This window comes from Dryobates pubescens, chromosome 6 (genome assembly GCF_014839835.1).
Source record: "Dryobates pubescens isolate bDryPub1 chromosome 6, bDryPub1.pri, whole genome shotgun sequence".
Lineage (NCBI taxonomy): Eukaryota > Metazoa > Chordata > Aves > Piciformes > Picidae > Dryobates > Dryobates pubescens.
The window spans coordinates 29,766,348-29,782,859 of record NC_071617.1 but is presented as its reverse complement, the minus strand read 5'-3'; the positions used below and the strand labels follow the sequence as shown (position 1 = coordinate 29,782,859).

The following is a 16,512-nucleotide window of genomic DNA, read 5'->3' as shown; positions in this document are numbered from 1 at the left end:
GGGAGTCAGTCAACACCATGAACATCAGCTGTTGAAACAGACATGCCAGGAGCCAGAAAGTGTGAAATATTGAAGGTGATGTGTTTGATGCTTCATTATGTTAAGCTGTACTTCTCATCCTTGCTGGCATACAGTTCTATAATGTACATGGCTGAAGACTTTTAGGGGTAATATACAGCAAATCTTGAATCCCTTATTGTGAATTTTAATCTGAAATAGTTTAAAAAACTTGGAGTGGAGGGAGCTAGCATCTTAACTCATCTTACTTTCAGCTATCTGAAAGGAAAACTAAGCTATCTTATTTGACAGTTTGAAGCTTTGAGGTAGAAAACATGGCTAGGTCTTGCATAAAAATTATCTTTAAAAATATTACAAACCATTGGTAGCTTTTCAGTAAATGAATCCAGTAACATTGCACAAATTTAATTAAGGAAACAAAATCTCAACAACACAGAAGTGCTTCTATTCACCTTGAACTCTCCTCAGAACTTCTAATTCATTCCATAAGCATCTGTGGGTGTTACCTTTATGGTGATTCCCTGCCACATGTGCTGTAGCCCATCCAGTGCTGCCATATGTGCATTAGTCCTAAACTTTGATCCCTTCTTTGGTCTCTCACTTCACTTGCAGTATAAAGCTTTGGTTCTAACCTTCAAAGTCACTGGTGTATCATGTCTGGGCTACAGAAAAGATAGCATCTTTTTTCTCTCAGTAGGACAACATCATTCTTTTGATCACCAGAAATCAAAAGACAATGAAAGTATAATAATAACTAGGAAGAAAACATTCTCCATAGAGAGCATTCACTACATAATAAAGAGCCACATACCAGCACTAGAAGAAAAGGCTTGGACTGTGCTGAGATGGAGCAAAAGTGAATGTATCGGCTCGAGCATACTCCTTATGGATTTGTTTAACAACAGGAAGTTATGTTTCTCTGTGGAGACATTACTCCTACTTAGTAGTGTGGAAATGGCAGGTGGGTTGCAGAGCAAGGAAAACACAATGCATCTCCTATTCATTCTGTCCTGGGAAAGAGCAAAATGAAAATGAGACGGTGCTGATTAGTGAAGAATTTTTTCAGCAAGGCTGGACACATGATTCAAAAGTTTGCCTTTGGAAAAGCAAATTAACTTTGCTGCGGATGAACGCAATGGTATTTGTGTCTCGGCCAGGTGACAAGGTTTAGTTTGTATTGAAACATTTTTTCAAACTTTCTTTTTTAATGCTTTTTTCATTTTAAATGGCTTTTCCCCTAAAAATTTTACTGCTCAACTCACTTGTGCAATTTATCTAAATGATGGTGAGAAGAAAGGTCAGTCCTCTTCTTACAGTCTGTGTATTGTCTGCCTGCCTTGTCTATGTGTGAAACTATGCAGCTTCTGACCATATAAATGTCCTACACTGGAAGAAAAAGGCCACCTTGGAGAAAGGCATCATATCCCCACAATAGTTTGACTTAGTCCAACAGGACAGACTTTTCAGTGAAAAAAAAAACCCAAACCAAACCAAAACACCAGAATCAGAAACTTCCCTTGTTGCTTATCTGCTTTCATTTTAAAATTGCCTGCTTGGTAGTGCTAATCTAATTCCGCTGCAGGAGCTTTGACAGAAAAGTTGAGAGATGTGTTTTTAATCCTCTAAAATGCATCCTGATGTAGGACAGCAAAACAGGAAGCCCTCATACGCAGATCCTTCCTCACTGTAATGGCAGGGTGGTAGGTGCTGTCCCTAATCTCTTGCCATTATACCAAAAAGTGCTGGCTCCTCTGAACTCCTTTGCAGCAGCTGCTCCTGAAGGCTCAGCTCTTTGTCCTGAACTGGCAGCTGCCTCTGCCACCATGGATGGGAAAAGTTTTGTTTTCACAGAATAGGCTACGGCTAGAAGTGAACTGAGGTCGTCCAGTTCTTCCTCCAGCTGTTAGGCTGGATGGTGTCTCTTGACAGATGTTCTGACTGACAGCCAAAGATTCTGGCTCTGAGATGCCAAAGCTATGCTGTCCTTCCTCAATCAGGAGACTTGTCAGCTCTTACTGCATGCAGTCACAGTTTTACGTTCTGTTGGTTTTCGACCATTTATTTGAGCAATATGATTTTGTGAAAATACAGGGTTTCACTTGAGGAAGCCAAAGCGAACAGGGGCTTGATCTTACAGTCATTTTGTGTCCTCTACTTTTATTCTTCAGGTTGCACACTTCCACTTCCCTGCTGTCCCCTGCAACAGCCTTGCTAAGCCAGCAACATGAGGATCCATCAGCTAGATTCCTTGGCTTTAAGGATGGCAGAGCATTTAAGACTTTTATATAAATAATGCAGCCTGTACCTCTACAGATCTACTACATGCTGGTTTTAAGAGTTTACACACTGAGTTACACACAGCAAAAAGCTGACATAAAAATATGATCACTGCCTACAAATGAAGGCATTTAATTCAGAAAATGAGAGAATGGGCATAGTGAATTGAGAAATTGTTCTTGTGTCATTTCCATGGTGGGCACTGTCGAGCAGATGCTCTTACACATTAACATCTGCAGCAACAGTGAGCTGTGCTTGGCAACTCTAATACTGACTGACGTATTCTGTCCATACACACCTGCACCTAAAAGCACAGAAAAGAGTATTAGTCTCTACAAGAAGAAGATACTGAAAGCCTGGAACAGTCCTACATTTGCAACAGAAATAGAAAGGACTTTGAATGACTGGCTAGTGATAAGTGACAGAGGGGATAAAAAGATCTTATTGTGTAACCACAGAAAGCACTGGAGACAGGACAAATCTATTTACATATGAAAAAGACCTCAGGCAAATCCTGTGGAAAAGGACATGAGGCAGCATAAAAGAAATACATAAAACTGAATTCCTTCTTCCTCACAAGTTACTGCAAATTTCTACCCTCATTTAATCCTGTACAGGAGTGCAATGACAGTCCCCAAAACACACTGGAGCTTTGTTGATAAATGTCTTTCCTCTTCTAAAAATGCAGAGAGGTAAACATTGTATAGTGAATAGGTGCTGTATATTCCATTTCTCTCCACAGATTATTTGTATGATGCAAAGTATTTAAGGAAATGCATCTCCAGTTTGACCAAGTTATCTGTCAGAGCAAGGGTAATCCAAAGATACAAGCCAAGACCACAGATGATTTGTGTGATAGTAAACAGAAGAAAAAGGAATATCAAGACTCAGAATTCTGAGACCAGTTCTTTCAGCTGATTCTGATAAAATGTCCTTCCCCTGTACCAAACAACTAGTTTTTTTAGAAGTTTACCTTCTGCATAATGTAACATTAAATAATTTTATTCCATGCTATGAACAGCCTTGATGTTATTTAGTAGTAATGGAACAAGTTAGAAATGTGGTCCTGTTTAAGCTTGTCCTTTACCTCTTCAAAACTTGGCCACTGCATGAACTTTCTGGTATCTTAAGCAACCCTAACAAAATTATAGGCCCTGAAGGCTTTCAGTACAAATAATTGGTGCTACAGGTTTTTGTTAAATTCCAGATTCAGTTGAACCAAAGATACTGTCAAGGGTTGAGGTAGAAAATAATGAAAAGTACTGTCCCTGTTATCCAGGTGCTTATACAACTGAATTAACGACCTTATTGTGTTGCCTTTTTGTAAAGTATTTAAAAGGTTCTGCTGTTTGATGTGTCAGAAGAGTTTAAGCAAAAGCTGGTAGCACTTAGGCAGGTAGCTTCTTTGTTTGTGACAGTGCCTGGTATCCTGAGCCAAAATGAGCTCTCAAACTCTTACTCATGTGTCTAGGCGAATAATCACAGGGATGTTTCTGACCCATGGGAAAAATTTATTGTGGTTTCTGAAGAAGAGTAGTAAGCACTGTGAGGAGGATTGAGCTACTTCTGCTAACATGATTTTGAGGCAGTGATTTGACACAGGCTCAGACTCTAAGCGCTAACAATTCTAAACAGTCTGCTTTGGTCGCATGTTTAAAAATTGTAACAATCCATGATTTGCATTGGGATTTCTTGTCTCATTTTAAATTGAGGATTTCTCAAAGATTACATTCTTTTGAAGATACTGTCTTAATAACATCTTTTAAACCCATAGCAAAAGCTGAGCAAAGACTTGAATTAGTCACAAGCCTGTGTATTCTGACAGCAAATGGGTTTGTCTCTTTAAATTGCATACCAACCTTATCTGAAAAATGTAAATTTTACTGCTAAAAGCACATTCCTGTGTAATCAGATTTGGGCTTCATTACTCAGGCCTGGTTGTTTCCACATCTATCTAATGAATTTTCCTGAATAGAAAGGATGAAAGGAAGGGGGGAAAAGCAAGGAAAACAGACTTCTGCAGTGAATATTCATCTCCTCCTAAGTTCCTCTGTCATGTAAAAACAAATGGCCAAACTCACTGCTGGTCATCTGGAGTGAGAGCTCCTTGCTAATCCTATTCCTTCCTTACAAGGCATAATTGTCCCTCAACCTGCAGTCAACAGTCCAGCACATATTGATCCTTGCCTACTGTTGAATCCATCACATCTGCCCTGAAGCATGTATGTTTTCTGTGGGACCACCCTCATTCTTCCAGACAACCTCAACTTGTGAGAGTTTGTTACTGTGTGCAGTTTGTGTCCACATAGGTCCCCTAATGTTCTTAGAGACATGGCAGAAGCTAGTCCTCGCAGCACACCTTGGATGTTTCCAAGAACTAGTTGTGGAGTTGGAGTAACCAGGATCACAGAACAGCCAGTCAAGAAGCTTCAGCATGTAGTCTAGGGAGCTTTGAAACACTTAGAAAATATTAATATTTGCAAATAGGACAGGGCTTTTAACTAGTTTGCCAAGAAAGTGAATAAGCAATTCCCTTAGGCATGCCAGAGTTAAATTTAGTAGCTGCAAATAAAGCAAAGATAGCAATGGATGGAAAAACATACTTCTGAGGCGTTATTTTCTGAGAAAATGCAGGTAGTATATGAAGAGGAATATGAACCTCAGGCTGCTGTGGTAATACATCCTCCACAGGCAGGCATCATAAAGCAGGAAAAAAATTCTTTCCAAGTGGCTGAAGAACACAGAGCTGCACATTGGAGAAGAAAAGGCCTGTTGATTGGGTTCCCTTTGGCACTTACCCGATTAATCCTCCCATTTCACATTCCTCCCCAGCGGTCAGCAGAATGACAGAGCTGGGGGAATTAGTTTCCCTTGCTCTCGGAACAACCCAATTCCTCAAGCAAAATGAATGGCTTTAATGAGGCAGCAAGACAAATAAAACACATTCTTTCCAGTCGCACAAAACCGTGTACCTGTAACAAATGGCTGTACCACTGAACATTCATCAGTGGCATATACCATACTCTTAAAAAAAAGCTGGAAAAGGGTGCAAAAAATCTCCCAAGCTGGCAGCAGCAGAAGTAAGGAAACATGAGGTATTAAACTATTTGTGTCCCAGGGCCTCAGCATCTCCTTCCAAACTGCCCACAGCTCCAGCCTTCAGAAACCGTGATGTCTCTTACCACAACACTCCTTCCAGAATCTCATTTAGTCACAAAGGCAACACCTGAGCTCTTCCCTGGCACCTTGCTGCATCCTCTGTTTTCATGTTCACTCTCTAAAGACCATACCACCCACTGGCACCCAGCACCATGAGACAATGATTGCCCCAGCTGCTGCAGAGCCTCCAGCAGCCGGGTGACCGCTCAGCTTTTGCTTTGTGGCTGCTGAGCGCCCAAGTCAAAAGGTACGTTTCCTGGGTGGCCAAACAAATCAAAATGTGAGTTCTACCCATGACCCTGTCTGTGGAAGCAGCAGTACGCCTCTCTCTTCTGCCAGCTGCTAATTTTACAAGGTTTGTGAAAACAGAACAACTTTCCAACTTTCCATCAGATGTGGTTTATAGCAAACAGATTGACAGAAAATGCATGGATGGAGTCACTGCATAAGAACTCAATAACTGCAGTAAGTACAAGTTGGGTATGTAAAAGAGGTACAAAGTGAATGAACTTGTGCATAAAGATGCCAGGGGCTCTGCTACTCTGTTGCACTGATAAATTTGCAAACTGTATTGCTTACAAACAAATGTAAACATGATTTTTAAAACTTACTTTAGAAGGTCATGCAAAATTATTTGGTAACCTATGATTAGGAAATAAATGAATTTAAAATGTAGTATTTTTTTGTATAATACTTGTCCTAGTCTTCCAATGTCACAGGACTACACTAAATTTTGTATTGAAAACTGAACTTTAGCAATCATCCCACGTCCAAGCTACACATACACTGAGTGTACTTTTACCACACCTTTATTGGAAGACTCTTTGAGGCAGCACTGATCTTTTTTTTTACAAGTTAATCAAACAACTATTGTGTTTTACTGGTTTATAAAGTAGTACAGTTGACAATATTTGTAGTGTGTATTTGAATGCCTCTTATATTGTAATATAGAAACAATGCAGCTCTTCCAGTCTTGGAAATAAAAGACCAAGCAGCAGTTCTGATTTCAGGAAAATGATCCCTGCTTTGAAGGCCATCCCAACTAGTATCAACAGGGCTGACAAATACAGGCTGGGTAGGGAATGGCTTGAGAGCAGTCTTGAAGAGAGGACTTGGGGGTGTCAGCTGATGAAAACCTCAACATGAGCCAGCAGTGTGCACTTGCAGCCCAGAATGTCAACTGTATCTTGGGCTGCATCAAAAGAAGTGTGACCAGCAGGATGAGGGAAGTGATTCTCTCCCTCTATTCTGCCCTTGTGAGACCCCCACCTGGAGTAATGCATCGAGTTCTGGTGCTCCCAGCATAAGAAGAATATCTAACTGCTGGAACAGGTCCAAGAGAAGGGCCATGATCAGAGGGCTGGAGCACCTCCCCTTGGTGGACAGGCTGAGAGAGCTGCAGCTTTCAGTCTGGAGAACACTTGGAAGAGAATTTATAGTGGCCTTCCAGTACCTGAAAGGAGCCTGCAAGAAAGCTGGGAAGGGACTTTTTACAAGGACTTGTGGTGATGGGATGAGAGGGAATGGACTGAAGCTTGAGGGTAGATTTAGACTGAATATTAGGAATAAACTCTTTACAGTAAGGATGGTGAGACACTGGAACAGGTTGCCCAGGGAGGTCATGGATGCCCCTCCCTGGAGATGTTTAAGGCCAGGTTGGACGAAGCACTGAACAGCCTGGTCTAGTGGAAGGTGTCTCTGCCAGTACCAGGGGGTTTGGAACTCTTTAAGGTCTCTTCTAACACAAATCAGTCTGCAAATTTATAACTTATTTCACCAGGACCCAAAGCTGAACCAAAATGCTCTTATTACAAGTGCCAGAACATCAGCTATCACCTTTGTACGACACCCTCTTTCACCAGAGCAGAGTACTTCTTCCAGACCTCTCTTTATGTAGTCTAAGATAACTTCCAGGGACTAGACTGTAATGTAATTAGAGCTGTAGCACTCTTCAGTTGTCAGAACAGTGAGGGTGGTACATTGTCAAAATAAACCTTTAAATATGGCTAGCAGACCAAGTAATTTCTTATTTTTAACTGGTTTACTGCATTTGTAAGTCCATTGGAGAGAGGCTAGTGAAGAGTTACCCATGGTAGATTGCATGCTGAACCACTGTACTCAGTTTTCCATCTCTTCAGCAGCATGATCTTGACTGTCCCTGTTTCCTTGTAAAGATGTCTTTTCCTGTGCCTGCCCAGTACTGTCTAAGCAGTGTAGGACTGAAAAGGTTGTGCAGTATTCACTGGGTAGGGAAGTTTAAGAGTTTCTTTTGTTACACTCTTAAAAGGTTACATCTAACACAAATTGGGGTTACAGGGTGAAGGTGGAAAAAGAACTGGTTTTGTTATGTGGTTTGGGCTAAGGGTAGGAAGCTTCTGTAGTAACACAGCTTGTTCTATCCTGTACACAACCAAACTGACTTAAAGCTGCACATAACAATTACTGTGTTTAACCTAAACGTTCCTACCAAGCACCTCTCCTTCAAAGCAATTTCCCTACTTCATGCCCTTACAATGTGTAAAGAAACACAATTCACAACTAAAACACCAGGCACAGAAATCTGCCTCTGGAACAAGTGCTTACTGATTTAACAAATCTGCTGGTTTTAAAACCTTTGCCTATCTAGCCAGCCAGCCTTTGAGGCATTTGAATTTGCCTTAGGAATATATGCTATAACAGCTTCTTGCATGGGAGAGAAGTTACTAAAAGGGCCAGGGTGCTGAAAACTTTCCAAATACTAATAATACATCTTTTTTCTAATGCAGATAATGTTATGGATTAAAGCCTTGAGACTTTTATGCTTCTCTTGGTACAGAAAATACCAACCAAATATGCTGTGTTCCCCAACTCACAAACAAGCTACATTAAAATTAGAAACAAATACTTTTGCTTGTTAAGTTTCATTTTTATAAGAGAAAGCACTGTGAATTTTGCTCAAGTCCATTCTCACCAGTGGCACTATTAATGACAATGTGTAAGGACTTGTAAAACAGATTATTTAGTTCTCAGATACAAGATTTTCTCTGTTGAATTAAACAAGTAACATCCAATTAAAACAGAGAACTATGGCATTCTCATTCTAAATATAGGCAGGTAGAACCTTTTTTGCTACCATTTTAAAATTGCTTCCTTCAGTCCAGGCATGACGACTAGTCCTATGTTTTCTAAGGGGAGGCAGGAGTGTTTGGATTCACTGAAATGGTAAATTAAAATACTCACAACATGAAGAAGTTCTGCTAAATATCATGCTTTTTATTTGTCAGGAAAGAGCAAAATAGCAGTACTTTAACAGATTAGAAAAAGCCTCATCTAAATACCAAAAGCACATCAAACTGTATTCAAAGCTGATACATTCTTAAGTCAAAGCATGAAGCTGCATATACATATGTGCGTATATATAGTCATACACACACACATACTCTCACAACTTCTTAAATATAGATGTAGCCATGTGGATTATGTGTTTGCCTTATCCTTCATTTTTGTTTGGGTAAGTGATTAGACCAGAATTAACATAGGGGGGAAAAAAAAAATCCATCCATAGTCACAAACTAGATTAAGAATTTATACGCATACACAATTACAGCACAGTCTTTATTCTTCTAGCCTTTGATTCCACTAAAATAAGCCAGTTTTGAAGAGAATGAACAAAAGTTTCACCTTGGAAGCCTCTTGGCTTTTATCACTGCAACATCCTAGCTTTTGCTAAAAACTTAAGAGAGGATCTATGCCAGAATGTGTTCGTTCCCCAATACTTTCTGTAAGCTGTATGCATGCCAGACATGAACCATGCAAAAACTCTTAGAGATTTAAGCCTTAAATTATTAGCTTGTGTCATGATTCAGGCACTGTTTTACAGCAGTCTGTAGAATTAAGAAATGAAAATTGCATTGGGAGCTGATTTTACTCAAAACAGAGAAGGGTGAAGACTCAGATAGTTGGCAACTCTCCTTTTCCAAGCCGATTAAGCATTACATGTACACACTATGAAATAATAAAAACTTAACTGAGTGCTTTTGTAAGTTCTGAAAACAAAAATAAGTTACACTTTCAAAGAGTGAGTTAGTATAAAAAAGTTTTAACATATGCAATGCATGTGCTCAAAATACTTATTTTGCCTTTTTAAAAAGAGCTGTAGTTTACCTTACAGAAACAAAGTTCACCCAGTATAAAATATTGCAATTTGTCCCACTGTGTCATATGAGGTTTGCTTATTCTTCATATGATCGAGAACACTTGCACCAGAGTTCATGTTATTCCAAGCCACACAGTGGCAGACAATGTGTGAATCTGTGCTGTGCTTTTACTATGCAGTGCAGTAAAAGCTAAGCAAAGCATTTCAGAATAGAGTTCAGCAAGTCAAAGAGCTACATTGATGTGAGGAATCCAGACGATAGTATAAAAGTTAATGCCAAGTGGCAGTACCAAGAAAGCAAATCAGATCAACAGAAAAAAACCTGCCAACATCCACTAACGCACGTACATCTTGTAAGCTTGGAATACAAAAAGTCAAAATTAGCTTATGGAGGAAAAAAATTACTTCAAGTGTGTAAACAATCCACCCAGTACAAAACTGGATGCAGCTGGTAAAAGCAAAACAGGCTTAATAGAGCTGCGGATGTGCGTGAATCCAGATGCCAGTTCAAAATGCATTTATTGATATTGTTGACTACAAAAAAAAAAAGAAATCACCTATAGCTATTTACACCACAGCAGAAGCTTCCCTCCCACCCTATGAAGTTACTACAACTCAGGAAGTCGCTGCTGTCTTCTACAATAAAAATTCCAGTTATAAATTACCAACGTTTGTAAGTTGAAAACACCCACCTTGCAAATTAAATTGAAAGCGCTTGTCAAGCATGTCTGAGGACTCTTCAAAAGTTAAGAGTACAGCACTTTCCTCAAGTGGTATTTGCATGAGTAACTTGTACTGACAACGTGTTAAAATAAGTTAATTTAACACTACTCAGGATGGCTGGGTGTTTCTCCAGAGGAGGAGAGATCCATACAGATTCCAGTTGTTCTTGATAAGGTTTATTACATGGAGAGAAGGACCGAAGAACCTCAGTCAGCCTGGAGGTGATCTTCCTGCTAGAAGTATTCCTCCTCTTCATCAAAAAACCCATTTTCCAGAACATATGTGCAGTCTGCATTAGAGTCAGCTTGGCAGGCACCTTTGTATTCTTGAATCGACTCGTAAAGGGAGTACAGCTGACACAGTAATGACATATCCAGCTGCCGGAGACCAACCTGAGGAGGGAAGGATTCAAACAAACAATACTTACAATGGTGATTTTACTGGCAGTATAATGCTGGATGTCTTTCATTGCTAAATAAGAGTGTCAAGTTTATTTCCACCTTGAACAGTTATGAAATAATGATGTAAATTTAAGTTTTCTCCCATGCGATAAACTAGACAAAAGACAAGGTACAATGTGATGTGATAGAGCAGAACATAATCAAAGTGCTCTTCACATCCAGACAGTAATGCACAATGGCTTGAAGTCCAGATGGAGAGCAGTGACAAGTGGTGTGCCACAAGGGTCTGTACTGGGACCTGTGCTGTTAAATATTTTAGCAATGACAGTGGGATCGAGTGCACCATCAGCAAGTTTGCAGATGACACCAAGCTGAGTGGTGGTGTCAATACACCAAAGGGATGAGGTGTCATCCAGAGGGACCTGGACAAGCTGGAGAGGTGGGCCCAGGTGAACCTCATGAGGTTCAACAAGAACAAGTGCAGGGTTCTGCACCTGGGGTGGAACAATCCTCACTATCAATGCAGACTGTGAGGTAAGGTGATAGAAAGCAGCCTTGTGGAAAAGGACTTGGGAGTGCTGATGGACAAGAAGCTGGACATGAGCAGGCAGTGTGCACTTGCAGCCCAGAAGGCCAATCACATCCTGGGCTGCATCAAAAGATGTGTTGCCAGCAGATCCAGAGAGGTGATTCTGCCACTTTCCTCTGCTCTGCTAAGTCCTCACCTGTAGTACTGTGTCCAGGTCTGGAGCCTTCAATATAGGAAGGACATGGACCTGGTGGAGCTGGTCTAGAGGACAGCCACGAAAATAATCAGGGGGTTGGAGCACCTCTGCTACTAAGACAGGCTGAGGGAGCTGGGGTTGTTCAGCCTGGAGAAGAGCAGGCTCTGGGGAGACTTAATAACAACCTCCCAGTACCTGAAGGGGGCTTACAGGAAGGCATGTGGTGATAGGATGAGGGGCAATGGCTTCAAATGGCTTCAAACTAGGAAAGAGCAGAATTAGACTGGACGTTAGGAATAGATTCTTTACTATGAAGGTAGTGGAACACTGGAACAGGTTGCCCAGGGTTTGGGCCCTATCCCTGGAGATATTCAAAGTGAGGCTTGACCATGCTCTGGGCAACCTGATCTAGTTGAGGATGTCCCTACTTAACTGCAGAGAGGGTTGGACTAGATGGCCTTCAGAGGTCCCTTCCAACCCAGACCATTCTATGACTCAAGATTCTGTCATAGGACAACAGCTTACTTAAATTCCAATAAGCAGTTCACTCCTATCCAAAGCACTACAAACTCTATATTGCATATTATGCAAGAGATTTATTTTTTCCAGTAACACTTTATGTCTTTCACACGCCTTTCTCACACAGTATCATAGGCTCTCTGTTTAAAATATTCTAGCCTAAATGTTGCAAGTGGAGGTCTGGCTGGTTTTCCTCTTCCCATTTAAGTATCTTCTATCATAATTTTCTGTATTGACATGCACAGGCATCTGACAAGGCTAGGTATGGCTAGCACAATACAGCGTGTTACTTGAAGGCAGCAAAACTACAGCAGAAGTGAGATAAGGACATACAATGTAGCATGCAAATCTTCAGGATATTTTCAGGTGCTACTCAAGCATAGACTTGATTTATAAGTAAGTACTAATACTCTGGTCCATGGACTTCTAAAATACTGCGTTCAGAGTTAATTAAGATTTGGAGCAACATTTAAAAAGCTGAACAAAGCCAGTCATTTAACTCATGGCAGATATTGTCACCTCTCCAAGTTAGATCACATTAAATCAGATATTGTCTTGTAGTAAATTATAACCACTACCCAGTTTAAGATTTTCAAGAAGCAGACATTTCTGCCTACATTTTCAAGTCTGTCTTAAGCTAATATGCCTTTCCTAGCGAAGCTCAGTTTCGTCAAGTGAAAGGTTTTGCTGCAACTCACATCCACAGGAAAAAAAACCCCAAACACGCAACAAAACAAAACAATAAACAGAACAATGTTAGCAGCCTTTACTGTAGCCTGAATGCCAGCCTACATTTTACCCAGAATGCGAATTCTTACCTCAAAAAAAAACCCAACACCCCTCTCATGTTTAAATTCTAAGGACAGATACACTTAGCATACAAGAAAACCACAAGAAAAAAAAACACCACGTGAAGCTCTTCCTTTGGCATTGCTGAACTATCCTATCAGCCCCTTTTTCTGAAGAATGGAAGGAGAAGAAAAAAAGGGGAAAAAAAAGTATCATACATCACAATGCCATTCCAATTTAGAAAAATAGGATATGGGGGCTATCAGGATCAATACAAATTACTTGCTGAGGTGATAAAGCTGAGATGTGATGTCCCAAACAGACCAAACGTGGATTTTAAACAAGACATCAACTAAGATGCAGAATGCTGCATTAGCTTGCTAGGAGACTGCAGACAAAGCTTTCCACTGCCTGTGCTGTTTTTCTTACTCATCTGCAGTTTCCTCTGTAAGGAACACGCAAACTTTTCTGTCCCCTTGTTTAAGCACGCATTCTGCAGGAAGCACACTGTACTCTTCCTTGCTTTCTGTTATGTAAGAGGAAACCAGCACTTGTGCAAAACTTCTGCAAAAATCTGTAAAATTAAAACTAACCAAAGACGACTGCAGGAGAGGAAAGAGGAAGGCAGTTGTACCATATCCAGATCCTCTGTCTAGCTCTGCTGAAGTAATTTCTTCAAACTTGTTAAGTTTACCTGCCCAATAACAAAGTCTGAACATCAACCTATGGAGGTGGCAGTTGAAGCTTGGTTAGCCCCACCTAAACAAGCTGCTTGCCTCAGGTAAGAAAGGATGCTGTGAAACTGGACTTAACACTGTAATATGCAAACATGAGACCCATCAGGCAGGCTTGCATTAGAGCTAAATGTCTGAAGGACAAGACTGCAATGAAGAACTGTTCAAAGAGCAATTAAGACTGAGTTGAGACAGAAAACTCAACCAAGAGATAGACAACAGGTTCTTCATCTCCTGAGGAAAGCAAAAGCATTTCCATCAGCAACTCTCCAGTTTCATCTCGGTAAAGCACTCCAGCGCGTTCTGTGAAGATCAGTTCTATGCCACATGAAATCTCCACCATAGAGCTGCTCAGCAGAATTAATCCAGCACACCTTAACACCAAATAGTTATGTTTAATATTTTTCTGTAGCTGCCATCAGTGTTCAACAGTCAAGTACAAGAAGTCTATTGAGAAAAACACAACCTCTAGCTGTTCACAGCTTTCAAGTACGATCTCTAAGGCAGCAAAAGCCTGAAGAAATGTCCAAGCCTGCTAGCAGAAGCATAAACTTTTATCCCCAGCCAATGTGCATTTGACACTAGAGCTTTATCATAACACTTACAAGACAACCTGTAATGCAGTCCCAAACAATCAACTCTGTTACTCAGGATTATGGTTTTGAAGTGACCTCTCACTTCCCCTCTCCACCTCTAAAGCATCTAAACACATCACTTTGTAATCTTCAATAACTTAAATACATAGTACCTTGCTTGACCATGCAGGGAAGGATGCTGCTATGCATTTCTTTCTCATTTGCTATTGAAAATTTAAAACAAGGTCGTTATTCAAAAGGAGTACTATCTTTGCTGCAAGGGAGTGTTCAATCTAAATTATACAGTGCTACCATCCACTTGATGAAGGGCAGCCTACTAGTACGCAAGAGTCTAATTTCTACAGGCCACAAATAAGTATGCCTGGAAGTAAGGAGCCTGTTGCTTTCAAGTCTTTGATGTGTCCAGAGGTAAACTATCTTTTTCTTTAGAAGTGTTATCAAATTATCATCAAGGATAACAAGGCAAAGGGGAAGTATAGCTGTCAAGGGACTTCAACAAGCGTTTAATTTGATTTTTCATTAGGAAAAATAGTTCAGACTTTTATAATGAGTTTTCTTTGCTTTTTCGGCATGGATTAAGATGACTATTAAAGACGACTCCTTGTTTCTGCTTTGAGCACTGCGGAACGAAGCCCTAGTGGTCAATAGCTACTTGTGCTTCCTGTACATCAATGCAACACAGCAATTCTAAACCACATTTTTAATATTGTGTCAAACTGTATTTGAACTACTTGTTGAAACACTAGTGGCAGACTAAGATTTCAGCACACTACATTGTCCTCAATCCATGGAAGGGTCTTTCAACAGAGTTTCTTGTGCTCAAACCATAAGAAAAATACCTTAAAATGGACAGATTTTCAACAATGTCATAGCTTGTGTATTTCAGAATGCTTAAGTGCATAGTGCTTACTAATGGTTCTTACAATTGCAGCTGGCACCAGCAAAGCACCAACACCCAAATTAGTGTTTAATCAAAAGGTGTGCCAGGTCGCCCGGAGGAATTTCACTAACACCACCACACTATAGAATCCAAACAAAGTTCTGACGAAAAAGATGCCTAATTGCACCTCACTTGAAATGAATGAATCAGTGCTGATGCCTTTTTTTTGTTTAACGATAGCCTTTTCAAATGAATGCCATTGAACGAGGTGCTCGTTCTCAAATCGCGGGTGGAGAAGCCCCACCATTACAGTCCCGTGCCGGGGGATAAAGAGATCCTGACTCTCCCCTTGACCTTACCGATGTGTTTCGCGCTACCTGCAGCCCGGACGCGTCACGCGTGGCTGCACCAGCCCGGCCCCGCACCCTCCGGGGCTGCCCGCTACTCTGATCGGGCGCTCTTCCGGCCCCTGGGCAGCCGTTGGGCGGCAGTGGCAGCGCCCCCCGCCGCCGCTGGCCACGTCTGCCGCCCCCGCTGAGGCCCAGCCCACCCTGCCCCGCTCACCATCTCTTTGCGGAGCAGGGCCAGCGCCGCGTCCAGGTTAGGAGGCTTCGGCGGCCGCGGCGAGCCCCGGCCGCCGCCGCTCAGCTCGTCCTGGATGCGGGACTTCTGCGCGTAGAGCCGCTCCAGGTCCCGCCAGCGCCCGCCCTGGCCGCCGCCGCCGGATGAGGAAGAGTTCAGCAGCCCGCTCAGGCTCTTGGGCAGTGGCGGCAGCCCCGAGCCGCCACCGGGCCCCAGCAGCCCCGGCCCACTCATGGTGCGGCACCAGCGGCGACTGACGGAAAGAGCCGCCTCAGCCCCGCTGCGGGAGGCACCGCCCGGAGCCCGCCCCGCCCACGGGCCGGGGCAGAGGGGAGAGGCCCGGCGGGCGGGGCGGGGGCGGAGGAGCCGGTGCGGGGGCTGGCAGAGGGAGGCAGAGAGGGGAGGGGCGCCCGGCCTGGGCCGAGCCGAGTCACAGGTGCGCAGCGGTGCGGAGTGCGCCGTGGGCAGGCCCAGCCGCTGCGCGGTAGCGCGGCGGGTTTGTCTGAGGCGAGGTGCGGCGTGGCGGTCCGCTTTCTCTCGGACAAAGCCTGGCTGTCTGCCGGGCAGCTGGGTCCAGCTTCAGCCTGGGGCTTGGGCCAGGACCAGCGGGCCTGTGTTCCACAGAAACAGCCCCGCGGCAGCCGCCTGCCCTGGGGCTGGGAGAGGCCGCTGCGACAACTGGGCTGAGCTTATGGGCTTTGTCCAGATGTACCGGGAGGCGGTTTGGGGAGGGGGTGAAATGCAGTGAAAGCAAGCGGGAAAGCGGATTAAATGCCGCAGGCGGTGGGCGGCCGGTTTCTCTGCGGCGACAGTGTTTCAGTCACCTGATGACACGAAGTCCTCTTCCCCTTCCCATTGATGAATTTCCCTTCGCATCCTCGCAGCCAGGCTTTGTTACCGAAAGTCTTTCTCTTCCAGTATCGCAAATAAACAAACTACAGTGTATGTGATCTGTGAATCTCGTCTTTCAATCG

At 42.6% G+C, this 16,512-nt stretch overlaps 1 protein-coding gene across 1 annotated transcript; it reads right to left on the bottom strand.

Annotated features, from left to right (window-relative positions):
* Window positions 1-8,684: 8,684 nt before the first annotated feature.
* Window positions 8,685-16,081, bottom strand: FAM89A (family with sequence similarity 89 member A). The gene is made up of 2 exons (XM_054162239.1): window positions 15,521-16,081; window positions 8,685-10,704 (listed from the first exon to the last, which is right to left on the bottom strand). The coding sequence occupies exons 1-2, from the start codon at window positions 15,770-15,772 to the stop codon at window positions 10,546-10,548; spliced, it is 411 nt and encodes a 136-aa protein (XP_054018214.1). The 5' UTR covers window positions 15,773-16,081; the 3' UTR covers window positions 8,685-10,545.
* Window positions 16,082-16,512: the final 431 nt, after the last annotated feature.

What these genes read in the sequence shown, in the direction of transcription:
- FAM89A (XM_054162239.1), bottom strand. Translation starts at nt 15,772, where the DNA reads ATGAGTGGGCCGGGGCTGCTGGGGCCCGGTGGCGGCTCGGGGCTGCCG. An exon ending in CCCTGCTCCGCAAAGAGATG is followed by an intron (nt 10,705 to 15,520) that starts GTGAGCGGGGCA and finishes TTCCCTCCTCAG; the next exon opens with GTTGGTCTCCGGCAGCTGGA.